The sequence below is a fragment of the Nomascus leucogenys genome, chromosome 18, assembly GCF_006542625.1.
Source record: "Nomascus leucogenys isolate Asia chromosome 18, Asia_NLE_v1, whole genome shotgun sequence".
Classification (NCBI taxonomy): Eukaryota; Metazoa; Chordata; class Mammalia; order Primates; family Hylobatidae; genus Nomascus; species Nomascus leucogenys.
In genome coordinates, this window is record NC_044398.1 from 100,892,433 (window position 1) to 100,906,149 (window position 13,717).

A 13,717-nucleotide genomic window follows, 5' to 3' on the forward strand; every position below is an offset into this window, starting at 1 on the left:
GCCTCCCCAGGGAGGCGGCCGAGAAATGGTACCCACACACCTGCTGAGGGTTCTGGGCCTTGCTGAGTCTCAAACTCCAGCATCCTGCTCTAGAAGTGGATTTTTTTCAACAGATGAGACAGACGCTCCAGAAAACAACTTTATTCACTAGGACTGAAAACAAAGGCTTGCAATCGAAAGGCCAAATTGAGTGCAAGGTGGAGCGTGCTCGTAAATCACAGACCTCAGCTGTGGCCAGGCCGGGCTGGCAGTTGTTTCTGGTGTTTCTGTGATTTCCCACATTTTATCACAAGGCCACAGGCATCCTCCAGGGTCACCGAGGAAGACCCTATTGCTGTTTGAGCCAGAGCCTCCTAGAGGGTGGGCCGGGAGCAGGCAGCTCCCAGGACACGCAGATGCACGATGGGCAGGCGTCCTCCCTTAGCTGCCTGAGCAGCATGTGCGGCTGAAGACATGGCTTTTCTAGGGTTAGGCACTGGGCGAGGTGCCAGCCCCAGCGGTCCCTCACCTGGGCGTGCCCAGGAGGGGGCAGCAGAGCACCGTGGCAGTCTGTCCACTTGCCGCTCCCCCTCCCGTGCGGAAGACTGCTTTTCCGCGGCGGCCAGTGTGCGGCCACGGGCTCTCAGAAGCCTGCTTGTTGGGACTGTTGCTGGGAGGAGGAAGGGACAAGGCTTGACCTGGGGCTCCTGAAAACAGACACTCTGGCGTTGGCCACTGGGCAACAAAGTCAGAAGGACCTGGATACCCTCTGTCCAGCCTTCTGGGGGCTGGGCGGCTTCCTCCAGAGGACTGAGCTCAGCCAGGTTCAAGGGCGGCAGCAGGAGGCCCCGCGACCCTCCCTCTTAACGTAATCGTGCAGCCGGAAGCGCGGCTCGCTGGGAGCCTTCATGGAGCGCTGCTTCAACTCCCTGCGGAGTGGGGGTGACAAGGGGACACGATGGCCTGGACTCTAGTAAGAGGGTTCAGGCCCTGGGCTGGGGGAGTCCTGGTGACTGGCAAGACTTACTTTGCTATGGCTGTGAAAGCCAAGTCCACGTTGAGGCCCGTCTTGGCGCTGGTCTCCATGAAGGGCAGTCCATACTCCTGTAAACAGCTGCTGCCAGCCAGGTGGTGGCCTGGCGGGGACAGCCCAGGCTCGCAGCCTCCAGGGGCACCCCCGCACCACCCCCCTGCCCTGACTCACCTTGGCCAGCTTCTCCCCGTCCTCCCTCTTCACCGCACGCTCATGGGCAGAGTCCACCTGGCCCAGGCACAGGGTCTTGGTGACAGCTGGCCCGTGGTTGGCCCCTGCCCCCTTACCTGCCCTGCCCTGTGGCCCAGGTGAGGACAGCCGGGCCTCTCACCTTGTTCCCCAGCAGCATGAGCGCCACGTCGTGCTGGGCGTACTCGTGGATCTCGGTCAGCCACGCCTGTGGGAGGCGGCAGACCAGGCTGGGGCTCCCTGCATGGCTTGCCCCATGCCCCAGAACTTTGGCCCTCCAGGTCACACTGTAGAGGGCACCTGTCTTTATCTTATTTATTTGTTTTTATTTTTTTGAGACAGAGTCTCACCCTGTTTCCCAGGCTGGAGTGCAATGGCTTGATCTCGCCTCACTGCAACCTCCATCTCCTGGGTTCAAGCTATTCTCCTGGGGTTCAGAGAACCTTGGGAGGGTTCAGCCTCCCAAGTAGCTGGGATTACAGGTACACGCCACCACACCCAGCTAATTTTTTGTATCTTTAGTAGAGAGGGTTTCACCATGTTGACCAGGCTGGTCTCCCAACTCCTGACCTCGTGATCCGCCCACATCAGCCTCCCAAGGTTGTGGGATTGCAGGTGTGAGCCACCACGCCCAGCCCATTTTATTTTTTTGAGACAGAGTTTTGCTCTATTGTCCAGGCTGGAGTGCCGTGGCAGTCTTGGCTCACTGCAACCTCAGCCTCCTGAGTAGCTGGGATTACAGGTGTGTGCCACCACGCCTGGCTAATTTTTGTATTTTTAGTAGAGATGGGGTTTCACCATGTTGGCCAGGCTGGTCTCGAACTCCTGACCTCAGGTGAGCCGCCATGCCTGGCCAGGATACCTGTCTTTAGAAGTGATAATCCCCCGTGTACCACATAGGGAAGCCCACCTTACAGGTCCATTACGCAAAGGGTCCTGTTGAGGGAGCTGGAATGGCACTCAGGTCTGCTTGGCCCACCTCCAGCCCAGAAGGCTGTTATTTCCCCCTCCCCGCTCTCAGCGGGGTCCTTTGGAACCCTGATGCCATCTACCAGAAGGAGGTTGGGGTGGGTCAGGCCCTATCAGGGCCCTTTCACCCCACCAGGAAAGCTACTGACCTGGATGTTGTCAAAGGAGGCCTTGTTGGTGACATCGTAGAGCAGCAGCAGAGCTGGGGACAGAGGGCAGTGAGGACATCCACCGTCACCTGCACCCTCAGGTGCTCAGACCCCTGCCCCCCCTCTCCCCCGCCAGCCAGCCCAGGTACCCAGGAGCTCACCATGAGCGTCCCGGTAGTAGGCGTGGGTAACGCTGCGGAACCGCTCCTGACCGGCTGTGTCCCACATCTGCAGCGACAGGCACTGGTCAGGCTTCCAGCCCCTCCCTGGTGTCCCCTGTCCCCCAACTTGCCCTCTGCCAGTCACCTTACCTGCAGCTTCACCTTCACGCCATCCACGTCCAGAACTTTGTTCTGAAACAGACAGAACCAGGCAGCTCTGGCAAGGGCCCAGCCCAGCCTCTGGCCCCACTAGCTTCACTGCCTTCCAGTCTCCTGAGACTCCCAGGTCCAGCCCAGCCCCTGCAGCCTCTGCACTATTCCTGCTTAGGGCCTCTTATGCTGACTTATTTGAACTCATGACCCCACCAGGCCTCTTACTGACACTGCCTCGGTTTCCCCATCTGCAAATGGGTGCAGTAACCAACGAGCTGCAATGCCTCAGCCTCCCCAGTAGCTCTTTTTGCTAATTTGAAAGACTCTCAGGATGGCTTGAACCCAGAAGTTGGAGGTTGCAGTCCACCATGATCACTGCTGCACTCCAGCCTGGGCAACAGAGTGAGACCCTGCCTCAAAAGAATAAAAAAATTAAAGCCACCCCTTGCTGGGATTGTCAGGGCTGGGCCTGGGCCTGTCTGACCCAAGGCAGTAACCACAGATCCCAGAACTGCCTGGCAGCGTCTCCAGCCTGGCCCTCCCAGTTAACAACTAGACATAAGGCAGGGAGTGGTCTAGCCCCAGTCCCATCAGCTGGGGTGGGGGTGGGGGACTTCAGCCGCAGCCTGAGGCCCTGGGCAGCTGGAACCTGTGCCACGTCCCTCAGCCTGAGCTCCTGCTGTCAGAGTGCTTCTGGGTCTCCCGGGAACCAGGCAGGGCCATCTGCTGGGCTGGGGAGGACGCCACCTTCCCTGGCACCCTGAACAAGAGTATGAACCAAATGGCCTCACCTCTTACCGCCCGCCCGAGAGCCAAGAGGGAGGTGGGGAAGTGGGGACCAGACAGGACTGGCCTGCCCCCCTCGGGCACTTCAGTCCTCACTCCATCCCAGAGGACTTGAGGGGACTTGGAACCCCCAGACGGGGTAGAGAACAGCTCCCCAGACTGGAGGGAGCCCCTTTTCCTGTCCCTGGAACAGCCCTTCCTCCATCCTCCCTCTAACTGGCTCTAATTAAAGGGTGAGAAAAATGCAAATTTAAGATTTGCTGAGGACATGCCAGCACCTCAGCATGAGGAATTCCAGCTGGTGGTGGTGGGGTTGTGGGGGCACTCTTCACCCAAGGGCAGGGTCCTCTCCCCTAGGCAAGCCCAGGAAACCCTCGCTCAGGCTGTACAGGGAGCACGTGTTCCTAGGGCCCAGCAAGGCCTCTGTACCAAGGCAGCACTGCTGGCCCCAAGTGGACGTGGCCCTTGACTTCCTCTGACCCACCACCCTGTGGGCAACAGTGTCCGCCTCCCCCAAGGCACAGGATATGGTCCCTGGGTAATGCCAGCCCCTGGCACAGGGCAACTAACTATGCTTGTCGGGTGCAGCCGCCGCCCAGGTGTTGGAAGGTCAAGGCGGGCAGCTTGGTGGCTAAGGCGTTCCACCTGGGGTCCAGGCCTCTTGAACCTGTCGGTACCGTGGGGATCACAGAGAACGTGCTGCTCAGGGGTACTGGCAGGACTCGGTGGGCTGATGTGGGGCCAGGCCCGGGCCTCCACTCACCCGGAAGTCGATGCCTACGGTGGAGATGAAGGTCCCCGCCAGGAAAGCGCCGTCCTTGAATCGCACCAGCAGACAGGTCTTCCCCACGCCCGAGTCCCCCACCAGCATGACCTAGGACAAGCAGGAGGGTGGGGGGAGTCTGGTCTGCCCTGAGCTGGCCTGGTCAGAAGGGGGCTGCAGGTGAGGAGCAGGAGTGGAGGGAGGCAGCCCAAGCCTGCAGGCTCAGCAGGGCCAGGGACCCCGATGGGCTGGACACCCAGCCTCTGCCTCTGAAAGGCTCGGGCCGCTCTGTCCTGCACAGTGGCCATCTTAGTCGGTGGGGAATGAGGGAAGCCACCTCCATCCCAGACCCTCCCTAACGTCCATACCCCCACACGGTGGACAGCATGCTTCCTCTGGGAGGGGAGCAGGTGGGGTGGCAGCTGGGTACCTCATAAGAGACTTGGGGAGGCCTCTGCCCGGGGCTTCTGCACATCCCAGTAGGGACATGACCCCAGCAAGGCTCAAGAGGAATTTGCCCCATTAGGATCAGATCTCCATCTGAGGAGGGACCTGGGCCAAGTCTGACGTTGGGGGGGAGGTGCAGGTGGGGGGCAGTCAGGCCTTCTCCCCGAAACCTGTGCTACCAACCCGAAACCTGTGCTACCAAACCCAAAGATGGTCCTCCCAGCCCCCTGCCAAGTCCACACAGCCTCTGCCTTGGTCTGGAGCCCCAGGGTTCCCCATCCATCTGGCAAACCTCTTCCCCCCAGCAAAAAAAAAAAAAGCCCACAGCCGCTGGGTTGACGGAGGGCAGCATATGGGAGATGGTAAGACCCAGGCGGGGGCCAGGGCATTGGGGTGCGGGACGCAGGCACTGATGGTCGCTGGACCCTTATGCCACCTGGGGGTGGGGGGCAGGCCCTGCCAGCTGTTGGATACCCCACACCTGGGGTGGACAGCTGTGTGTGTGCACGATGCACCGTGCAAGCCCCACGGGGTTCCTCCCGCGTCGGCTCCGCGCCCTGGGGCCGCGGGCCCTGAACCCCCTCTCCGACCCCCCAACCATTGGCTCAGGCCGGGCGCCACCTGCTGCACTGGCCTGGGGGGGCGGGTGCCTGGCTCACCTTGAAGGCGACGTCGTAGAAGTCGCCACCGCCGCCAAGCGAGGGCCGACCGGCCTGCAAGGGCCCGTTGGGCGGCGCGTCGGGGCCAGAACGCGCAGTCCCGGAGCGCGCCGGTCGGGCCCCGTTGGCGGCGGGCAGCGTGGAGGCAGCGGGGGTGCTGGCCCCTTTGCTCTTGGGGGTCTTCTTCCTGGACATGGCGGGCGGGCGCTCAGTGTGCTCCCGCTGCAGCCGCAGTGCCCCGGGCCGTCCCGCTCCCCGCGCCCGCCGAGCCCGACCCAGACCCGAACCCTTTCCCCGGCGGCGGCCGCGGCATCATCCCGGGCGCCCGGCTCGCGCCCCGCCCCCGCCGCTCCACGGGCGCGCAGCCACTCAGGCCCGGCCTCCCGCCGCCGCCGCCAATGCCGTGCGCGGGGCGGGGACATGCAAATACACCCCCGCTCGGGGCGGGGTCAGGAGGTCTGGGGGCCCCGTCCCGCCCACTACCACGACCCCTGCCCGGGACTGCCTCGGGGCCTGGAGCCAGCTGTGGGGTGGCGGGCCTGGGCCAGGAGTCACCCCAGGATCCTGAATCCCCTCTGCTGGCTGCACACCACCCCAGCCTAGTGACCCCCAAACTGGACCGCCAGACCTGGGAGGAGGGAGTGTCCTGAGATGTGGGTGCTGGGGCAGAGGGCCCGCATGGACGGGCACCGCGGGCTTCTGTCTCCTTAGCCCCAGATGCCTAGCGTTTGGCCCGCTGCCCTTCACTGCTCTGTCCCCTCCAGGGTAGGCGGGTCCAGGAAGCTCCAGCCCTGGCTTGGCAAACACACCAGGCTGCTGGGGCAGGCGCCCTGGGCTCAGGTGACAGCTGGTCACCGGGAGGACACAGCGGGCGAGGCCATCTCCCCCACAGCTTCTGCCTGCTGCCCACACCTGGGGATCTGCGGGAAGGAGGAAGTCGTTGTTGCCGCCAGCCCCCGGCCCCCTGAGGGTCCCCTCCTACAGGACTCTGCCCTCAGGGTCTGAAAGGTGGAAGGCAGAGGCCCCTGCCCAGGCTGCGTGGCTGGCCCCTTGTCCTTCCCCTCCAGGTTCGGACCTTCAGGTGGCCAGGGCTGATTCTCCAAATGCTAAGGTGGTCCCTGGCAGACCCACCTCCCCAACCTGGGCTGCACTGGAGCTCTGTCACCCCCTCTCACAGAGAAGATGGGACTGCAGTGGTCAGAGCTGGGGCACAGAGGTGCAGAGGGTTGGTGTCCTTGGCATGTCGGGGCTTCTTGGTGTTTCTCTGGGAGCTGGAGAGATGACCTGGCTGTCCCCGGAGACCTGACAGCTGTCACCAGGACCTTGGGCCCTTCAGAGGCCTGAGCCCTCCCAGCTGGCAGTGCCCAGAGTCCAAACAATTGGCTGCCTCTCGGGTCAGAGGCCTGAGAAAACACAGATGGAGGGGCAGTGCCCAGCAGAGTGATTCCTCGAGAGGGCCTGGCAGAGGCCGTGGAAGCCTGCCCTGCAGCAAGCACTGTTGTGTGCCAGGCACATGACCTCTTCAAAGTTATCCTGCAAGGTGGGTACTGCCCTCAGTGTCCAGATGGGGAAACTGAGGCCCAGAAAGGCAAGGAGGGCTGTGCAAGGTCAGCAGGCTGGGAAGGGCAGAGCTAGGATTTCTTCCTGGGAACTCCAGCTCCAGAGAACATAAACTGTCCCGTGGCAGAAATCCCTGCAGACTTAATCGCCAGGAACCTGGCAGAGCTAGGGGGCAAACCAGGAAGCCCTCTCAGAACCCTTCCTTGTCTCACTCCTCTGGCCCCCCACCTCTTCCAGACCAACCCCCAGTGTGTGTGCACTGGGCCTGGGCAGAGGCATTTAGCTTCTGCAGCTGCAGCCCTGGGGACTCCAGGTGTCCACCCGCTGCAAGGCCTCTTTCAGGATGGCTGGCCTAGGGTCTGAGCTGGGGGCCTCAGCAGCTGCTGTGCACTGGCCCCAGGGTCCTGGGCAGTGGACTCCCAGTCCAGTGGACCCCGTCCTGCCAGCTGCCGCTCAGGTACCCCCAGGGCATCGGCAGCAGGAGGAGTTGGGTGCAAGTAGGGCATCCTGCAGGGGGAGGAGTGCAGATGGGGCCCCCAGCAAGAGAAGGAGGCAGGCATGCCGGAGAAAGTGGGAGGCCAGGCGGGGAGGGGAGCCTTGAGAGAGCAGAGGAAACGGGCTGGCGCTGGCAACCTTTAAAATTAGGAGAGTTTACGTAAAAATGCACGTCTCTGGTTTCTCCTGAAAATGGGGAGCTCTGGGTGCCTGCATCACAGACCCCTCTCTCGGCTTCCAGCAGACCTTGGAATCTTTGATCATGACGTCTCTTGGTTGCTGTGTTTGCCATCTGTTTCACTTTCTGGAGTGTAAGCTCTCTGGGCACAGGAAGCAGCTTGTCTTGGTCACTGCTGTACCCAGCAGCCAGCTCTGGGCCTCCATAAGCAGTTATTAAATTGGTGAAAGAGGCCAGGTGTGGTGGCTCATGCCTGTAATCCCAGCACTTTGGGAGGCTGAACAGGCAGATCACTTGAGGCCAGGAGTTTGAGACCAGCCTGGCCAACATGGTGAAACCCCGTCTCTACTAAAAATACAAAAATTAGCCGGGCATGGTGGCATACGCCTGTAATCCCAGCTACTCAGGAGGCTGAGGCAGGAGAATCGCTTGAACCCAGGAGGAGGAGGTTGCAGTGAGCTGAGATTGTTCTGTTGCATTCCAGCCTGGGTGACAGAGCGAGACTCTGGGGAAAAAAAAAAAGAAGGAAAAGAAAAAGAAATGTGACTTAGAAACACAGGCCTCACTTCAGGAGGACATGTCCTTGCTAACAAAGATTTAAGACAAGTGTGATCCGTAGTGAGGGCAAGGCTTTTGGAGGAGGGAGGGTTTGCACTGGGCTTTGAGGATTGAGCTAGAGTCTGACATAAGAGACAAAGACAGTCGCCAGGTGGAGGGAGTGAACATGCATAGGCTGAGAGCACTAGGAGGTGGGCACTTTGCGCCAAGGTGGCCAAAGTGTGGCCCAGTTCCCTGGAGGAGACGGGAGGTAATCAAGCTGGTAAGGTAGGATGGGGTCAGCTGGGAAGGGAAACCTGAGTGTTATTCCTAGGAGCCTGGAAATGGTACAGCGGGAAGTAGAGAGCTGTGCATGGCTTTTGAGCAGAACAACAGAGGACGCTGTGCTACAGGAATATTGGGGACTGGCAGGAGGGGATGGACGGTGGAGCCTGTAGGCCTGGAGATGAGATTGATGGGGGTTGCAGCCACCCGGGGGAGGGGTAATAGGAACAGAGAGGACCTTCAGAAAAGAAGCTGGAGGCCTGGAGGCAGGGAAGGGAGGGTCAGAGTCCATGCCCATGGGCAGAGACCAGTGGGATACTGCGGTGAATTAAAGATGGATTAAACCCCAGCAATTTGGGAGGCCGAGGCAGGCGGATCACCTGAGGTTGGGAGTTCGAGACCAGCCTGGCCAACATGGAGAAACCCCGTCTCTACTAAAGATACAAAATTAGGCAGGTGTGGTGGCTGGCGCCTGTAGTCCCAGCTACTTGGGAGGCTAAGGCAGGAGAATCGCTTGAACCCAGGAGGCGGAGGTTGTGGTGAGCCAAGATCGCGCCATTGTACTCCAGCCTGGGCAACAAGAGCGAAACTTGGTCTCCAAAAAAAAAAAAAAAAAAATGCCGGGCGCGGTGGCTCATGCCTGTAATCTGAGCACTTTGGGAGGCCGAGGCGGGCAGATCATGAGGTCAGGAGATCGAGACCATCCTGGCTAACATGGTGAAACCCTGTCTCTACTAAAAATAAAAAAAAATTAGCCGGGCATGGTGACGGGCGTCTGTAGTCCCAGCTACTCGGGAGGCTGGGGCAGAAGAATGGTGTGAACCTGGGAGGTGGAACTTGCAGTGAGCTGAGATCGCACCATTGCACTCCAGCCTGGGTGACGGAACAAGACTCCATCTCAAACAACAACAACAACAACAACAAATAAAACTAGAGCAGGCGGCCAGCGAGGGCAAGGCGGGGGCCAACGAAGGCAAGGCGGGGGCCAGCGAGGGCAAGGCGGGGGCCAGCATCGTGGGAAAGTTCAGCAGGGAGGCTTTGGGATGTCCAGATTCTTGGCATCTTCAGACCTGGAGGAGAGAGGAGTCCTGTGGGCCAGGGCAGGTCCCTGAGACAGGGTCCAAGGTTGAGATGGGCCCTGGGAGCTGGGGGTGGAGAGTGAGGCCCGTGTTCCCTTGGGAGGGGTGCTACAGCCCTCCACCCTTCTGGTGCAGAGCTGGCTCTGCCAGGGAGGGGAAGGTCTCCTCGGGTTCCTGTCCTCGAGGGGAGAGAGCGCCCTGGGTCTCCTTGGGGCCTTGCTCTGGGACTTTTTGCTCCTGTTACCCTCTGACGGCCCGGCCTGCTGGCACCCTCACACCGTGCCCTCTAACTCCTGCCAGTTACTTCTGACTGTCCTGGGTGTCTGGAGGGATGTGTGCTGTGAGCCCCCAGCCAGAACAACCCCTGGGACCCATGGATCAGGACAGTCTCTTTCTGGCCCCTATTTTCCAGCCTCTTCCCTACACTCTGCCCCCAGAGTGGGGCCCTCAGGCTGGTCCTTGTGTGCCAGGAGAGGGGGTGCAGGCACGAGTGAGGCTTCCTCAGGCTTCCAGACTCTGCCTGGAGCCCCACCCTCAAGGGAGCCTGCCCTGGCTCCTCCTGCCCCACTTCTGGCTCCCTGGATGCTCTCCAGCCCTTCCCCAGTGGCTGCATGGCCGCTGTACCAGCCTGTGGGCCTCCTGAGGACCGGGACCTGTCCTGCCTACTCCTGTTCCCGCCAGGCACTCCAGGGAGAGCTCTGTGGCTGAGCAGCAGAGAGCTGGGCTGGACTTCAAGGAGCTCTTAGCAAGCCAGGGAGTGGCAAAGCCGCCACAGCCTGTGCCCCCAGGGCACCTCCCAGGACCATCCTCTGGGGCTCAGCGGCCTGTGCCCTCCGCGGGGTCCCCGGCTTGCTATGTGCCCCTGGGCATGTGGCATTCCCTGTCTGGGCCTGCTCCCCTCTGCATGAAATGAGGGGGCAGGAGGAGCCGATCTCTGAGGTCCCTTCCAGCTCAAACACCTTATGTTCTATGAAATCCGTGTGAACGTTGCCATGGAGACGTCGGAGGAACTGCGGCAGCACTGAACGCGACTTCCACCCGAGAGAGGAGCACTGAGTCACCCCAGCACGTGGGTGACATCACAGGTAAGGTCTCCCCGGTGTCCAGGTGTGCAGCAGTCTGGTGTCCTCCTGAGAGGTCACCCCCCTTCAGCCTGCTCACCATGGTGGCCCTGAGGCCCTACCCGACAGGTCGTGACAAACAGGTGTCCATCCCTGCCCAAATGGGGACCCTTTGTCTGTTGCTTGCAGATGTGACCACAGTGATTCAGGTGCTCCCAGACGGGAAGGCGGCAGAGGTGATCTGCCACACAGAAGATGAGCTAACGGGGGAGTCATGTGCACCTCTGTGGCTGTCAGAGCAGTATCCTTGCTCCTACAGAGCCAGTTGCCTGCTCTCAACAGGCTGGATTCCTGTGCCTGAGCTCAGTGAGGGCGTCCGCTTAGCCATTGGAGGAGGCAGCATCAGGGCTCCTGGCTGTAGGCTCTCCCGGCAGCCTCAGAGTGACACACATCGCCTCACAGCAGGTGCAGGGATCCCTGTCGATGAACAAAACAGACCCCTGCGTAACCATAACAATCACTGACTACCCCGCACTGCGCCAAGTGCTTTCCTTGCAATGTTTCTCTCTTTTTTTTTTTTTGAGACGGAGTCTTGCTCTGTCATTCAGGCTGGAGTGCAATGGTGCAATCTCGATCTCGGCTCACTACAACCTCTGCCTACCAGGTTCAAGCAATTCGCCTCAGCCTCCCGAGTAGCTGGGACTACAGGTGCCCGCCACCACACCCAGCTAACGTTTGTTTTTGTATTTTTAGTAGAGACAGGGTTTCACCGTGTTAGCCAGGATGGTCTGGATCTCCTGACCTCGTGATTCACCTGCCTCAGCTTCCCAAAGTGCTGGGATTACAGGCATGAGCCACTGCACCCTGCGTTTTTTTTTTTTTTTTTTTTTTTGAGATAGGGTCTCACTCTGTTACCCAGACTGGAGTGCAGTAGTGCGGTCCGACTCATTGTAGCCTCGAACTCTTGGGTTCAAGCAATCTTCCCACTTTAGTCTCCCAGCAATTTTTTAGTTTTTTTATAGAGATGAGGGACTCACTATTGTCCAGGCTGGTCTTGAACTCCTGGGCTCAAGGGATCCTCCCGCCTTAGCCTCCCAAGATGTTGGGATTACAGGCGTCAGCCACCACGCCCAGCCTTGTTTTCTAAGAGTCTAAATTAAATTACAATTATCAGATTCTTCCACATTTGTTAGAAGTTGTCCACAAAAAATGTGGATTAAGTGTCTTTTCCTGACATGGCTTTTGATATGTTTTCAATGTGTTCTTTTGTTATTGGTCTATTTGGGCTTTTAATTTTTTCTAGAATTGGTTTTTACAGTTTGTAACATATAAGCATCTCATACAGATTTCAAAAATATAGGCAAACAATTGCACATAATTTTCTTTTATAATTTTTTAACTTTTTTCATCTCTGTGAATAAACCTTCATTCTTCATCTGAATGTCCCATATTTTCTTTTTCTCTCTTCTTTTCTCTCTTTCAGTCACACTTACCAGAATTTTTTCCTAGAGAAATCTTAGCAACTATATCTATTAAATAGCTCGATTTTATTCATCAATTCTACTCTTTCTTTTAAAGTAACTAATTTCTGCTCCTTACTTTCTAATTTCCTTCCATCTTTTTTGGGTGGGTTTGTTTTACAGGTGTTTTTCTAGAATGTTGAAATAAATACTTAATTTATATATTGGTTTGATTCTTCATGCTGACTAACAAAAACAAGTGATGTTATCCGTTTCTCTCCGTGTATAACTTTGACTGCATCCCCACAGATTCTCTATGATGTGTGCTCATTACTATTCATTTCCTTTTTTTTTTTTCTTTATTGAGACAGAGTCTCGCTCTGTCGCCCAGGCTGGAGTGCAGTGGTGTGATCTTGGCTCACTGCAACTTCCACCTCAAGGGTTCAAGTAATTCTCCTGCCACAACCTCCCTAGAAGCTGGGATTACAGGCATGTGCCCCCACGCTCTGCTAATTTTTGTATTTTTAGTAGAGACAGGGTCTCACCATGTTGGCCAGGTTGGTCTTGAACTCCTGACCTCTGGTGATCCGCCTGGCTTGGCCTCCCAAAGTGCTAGGATTACAGGCATGAGCCACCCCACCCGGCCTATTCATTTCTATATGCTCTAATTTTTATTTATTTATTTTTTGAGACAGAGTCTCACTCTGTTGCCCAGGTTGGAGTGCAGTGGCGTGATCTCAGCATGCTGCAACCTCCACATCCCGGGTTCACGTGATTGTCCTGCCTTAGCCTCCCAAGTAGCTGGGATTACAGGTGTGTACCCCCACACCCAGCTAATTTTTGTATTTTTAGTAGAGATGGGGTTTTGCGATGTTGGCCAGGCTGGTCTCGAACTCCTTACCTCAAGTGATCCCCCCACCTCGGCCTCCTGCAGTGCTGGGATTACAGGCGTGAGCCACCATACCCAGGCATTTATTTTATTTTTTGAGGGGGTAGACAGGATCTCTCTGTGTCTGTCACCAGGCTGGAGTGAATGGCACATATTTAAAGTCTAGAATTGGGTAAGTATTGACGTATCTCTACATCCATAAAACCACTGTGGGTGTATGTCAATCAAGATAAGGTACACATCATCACTTCCCTTTTTTCGTTTATTTATATATTTTTTGAGACAGTATCTCACCCTGTTCCCCAGGCTGGAGTGCAATGGTGTGATCATGGCTCACTGCAGCCTCAACCTCCTGGGCTCAAGCAGTCCCCACGCCTCAGCCTCCCAAGTAGCTGAGACTACAGGCGCGTGGCACCATGCCCGACTAATTTTTCTGTTTGTTGTACAGATGGCGGTCTCACTATGCTGCCCAGGCTGGTCTCCCAGTCCTGAGTTCAAGTGATCTTCCCACCTGGGCCTCCCAAAGTGCTGGGATTACAGGCATGAGCCACCGCGCCCAGCCATGATTTCCATCTTTACCTTTCAGTGATCTGGGCTGTCAGGGTGTCCAGCTGTCCTGTAACCCTCTGCGGATGGTTCTTCAGGCCTCTACTCAGGTGGGAGTCCCTGAATTAGGGTGTGCTTGTGGGAGCTACAGTTGTGATCTGGTTTCAAGATTTGATGCAGTGAGCAAGTGAAAGTACCCAAGAGAGCCTCTAGGGGGCGGTGGTGTTTAAGGCCACGTTCTTTTTTTTTCTTTTCTTTCTTTCTTTTTCTTTTTCTTTTTTTTTTTTTTGAGATGGAGTCTAGCTTTGTCGCCAGGCTGGAGGGCAGTGGCGCTATCTT

General features: G+C 57.7%; 1 protein-coding gene across 5 annotated transcripts; it reads right to left on the bottom strand.

Moving 5' to 3' along the window:
* Positions 1-126: 126 nt before the first annotated feature.
* Positions 127-6,091, bottom strand: RAB26 (RAB26, member RAS oncogene family). 5 transcript variants are annotated; one of them, XM_030798659.1, is made up of 9 exons: positions 5,917-6,091; positions 5,289-5,475; positions 4,183-4,293; positions 2,631-2,672; positions 2,481-2,547; positions 2,320-2,372; positions 1,344-1,409; positions 1,007-1,240; positions 127-908 (listed from the first exon to the last, which is right to left on the bottom strand). In XM_030798659.1, the coding sequence occupies exons 3-9, from the start codon at positions 4,288-4,290 to the stop codon at positions 843-845; spliced, it is 636 nt and encodes a 211-aa protein (XP_030654519.1). In that variant the 5' UTR covers positions 4,291-4,293; positions 5,289-5,475; positions 5,917-6,091; the 3' UTR covers positions 127-842. The 5 variants fall into 5 exon arrangements, with proteins under 5 accessions (XP_030654519.1, XP_030654517.1, XP_030654516.1 ...); XM_030798657.1 differs by lacking the exon at positions 5,917-6,091 and having other exon boundaries at positions 1,007-1,083; positions 1,184-1,240; positions 5,289-5,856; XM_030798656.1 differs by lacking the exon at positions 5,917-6,091 and having other exon boundaries at positions 5,289-5,856.
* Positions 6,092-13,717: the final 7,626 nt, after the last annotated feature.

What these genes read in the sequence shown, in the direction of transcription:
- RAB26 (XM_030798656.1), bottom strand. Translation starts at nt 5,483, where the DNA reads ATGTCCAGGAAGAAGACCCCCAAGAGCAAAGGGGCCAGCACCCCCGCT. An exon ending in CCGTAGGCATCGACTTCCGG is followed by an intron (nt 2,673 to 4,182) that starts GTGAGTGGAGGC and finishes TGTCTGTTTCAG; the next exon opens with AACAAAGTTCTGGACGTGGA. An exon ending in CCTCCTTTGACAACATCCAG is followed by an intron (nt 1,410 to 2,319) that starts GTCAGTAGCTTT and finishes CGCCTCCCACAG; the next exon opens with GCGTGGCTGACCGAGATCCA.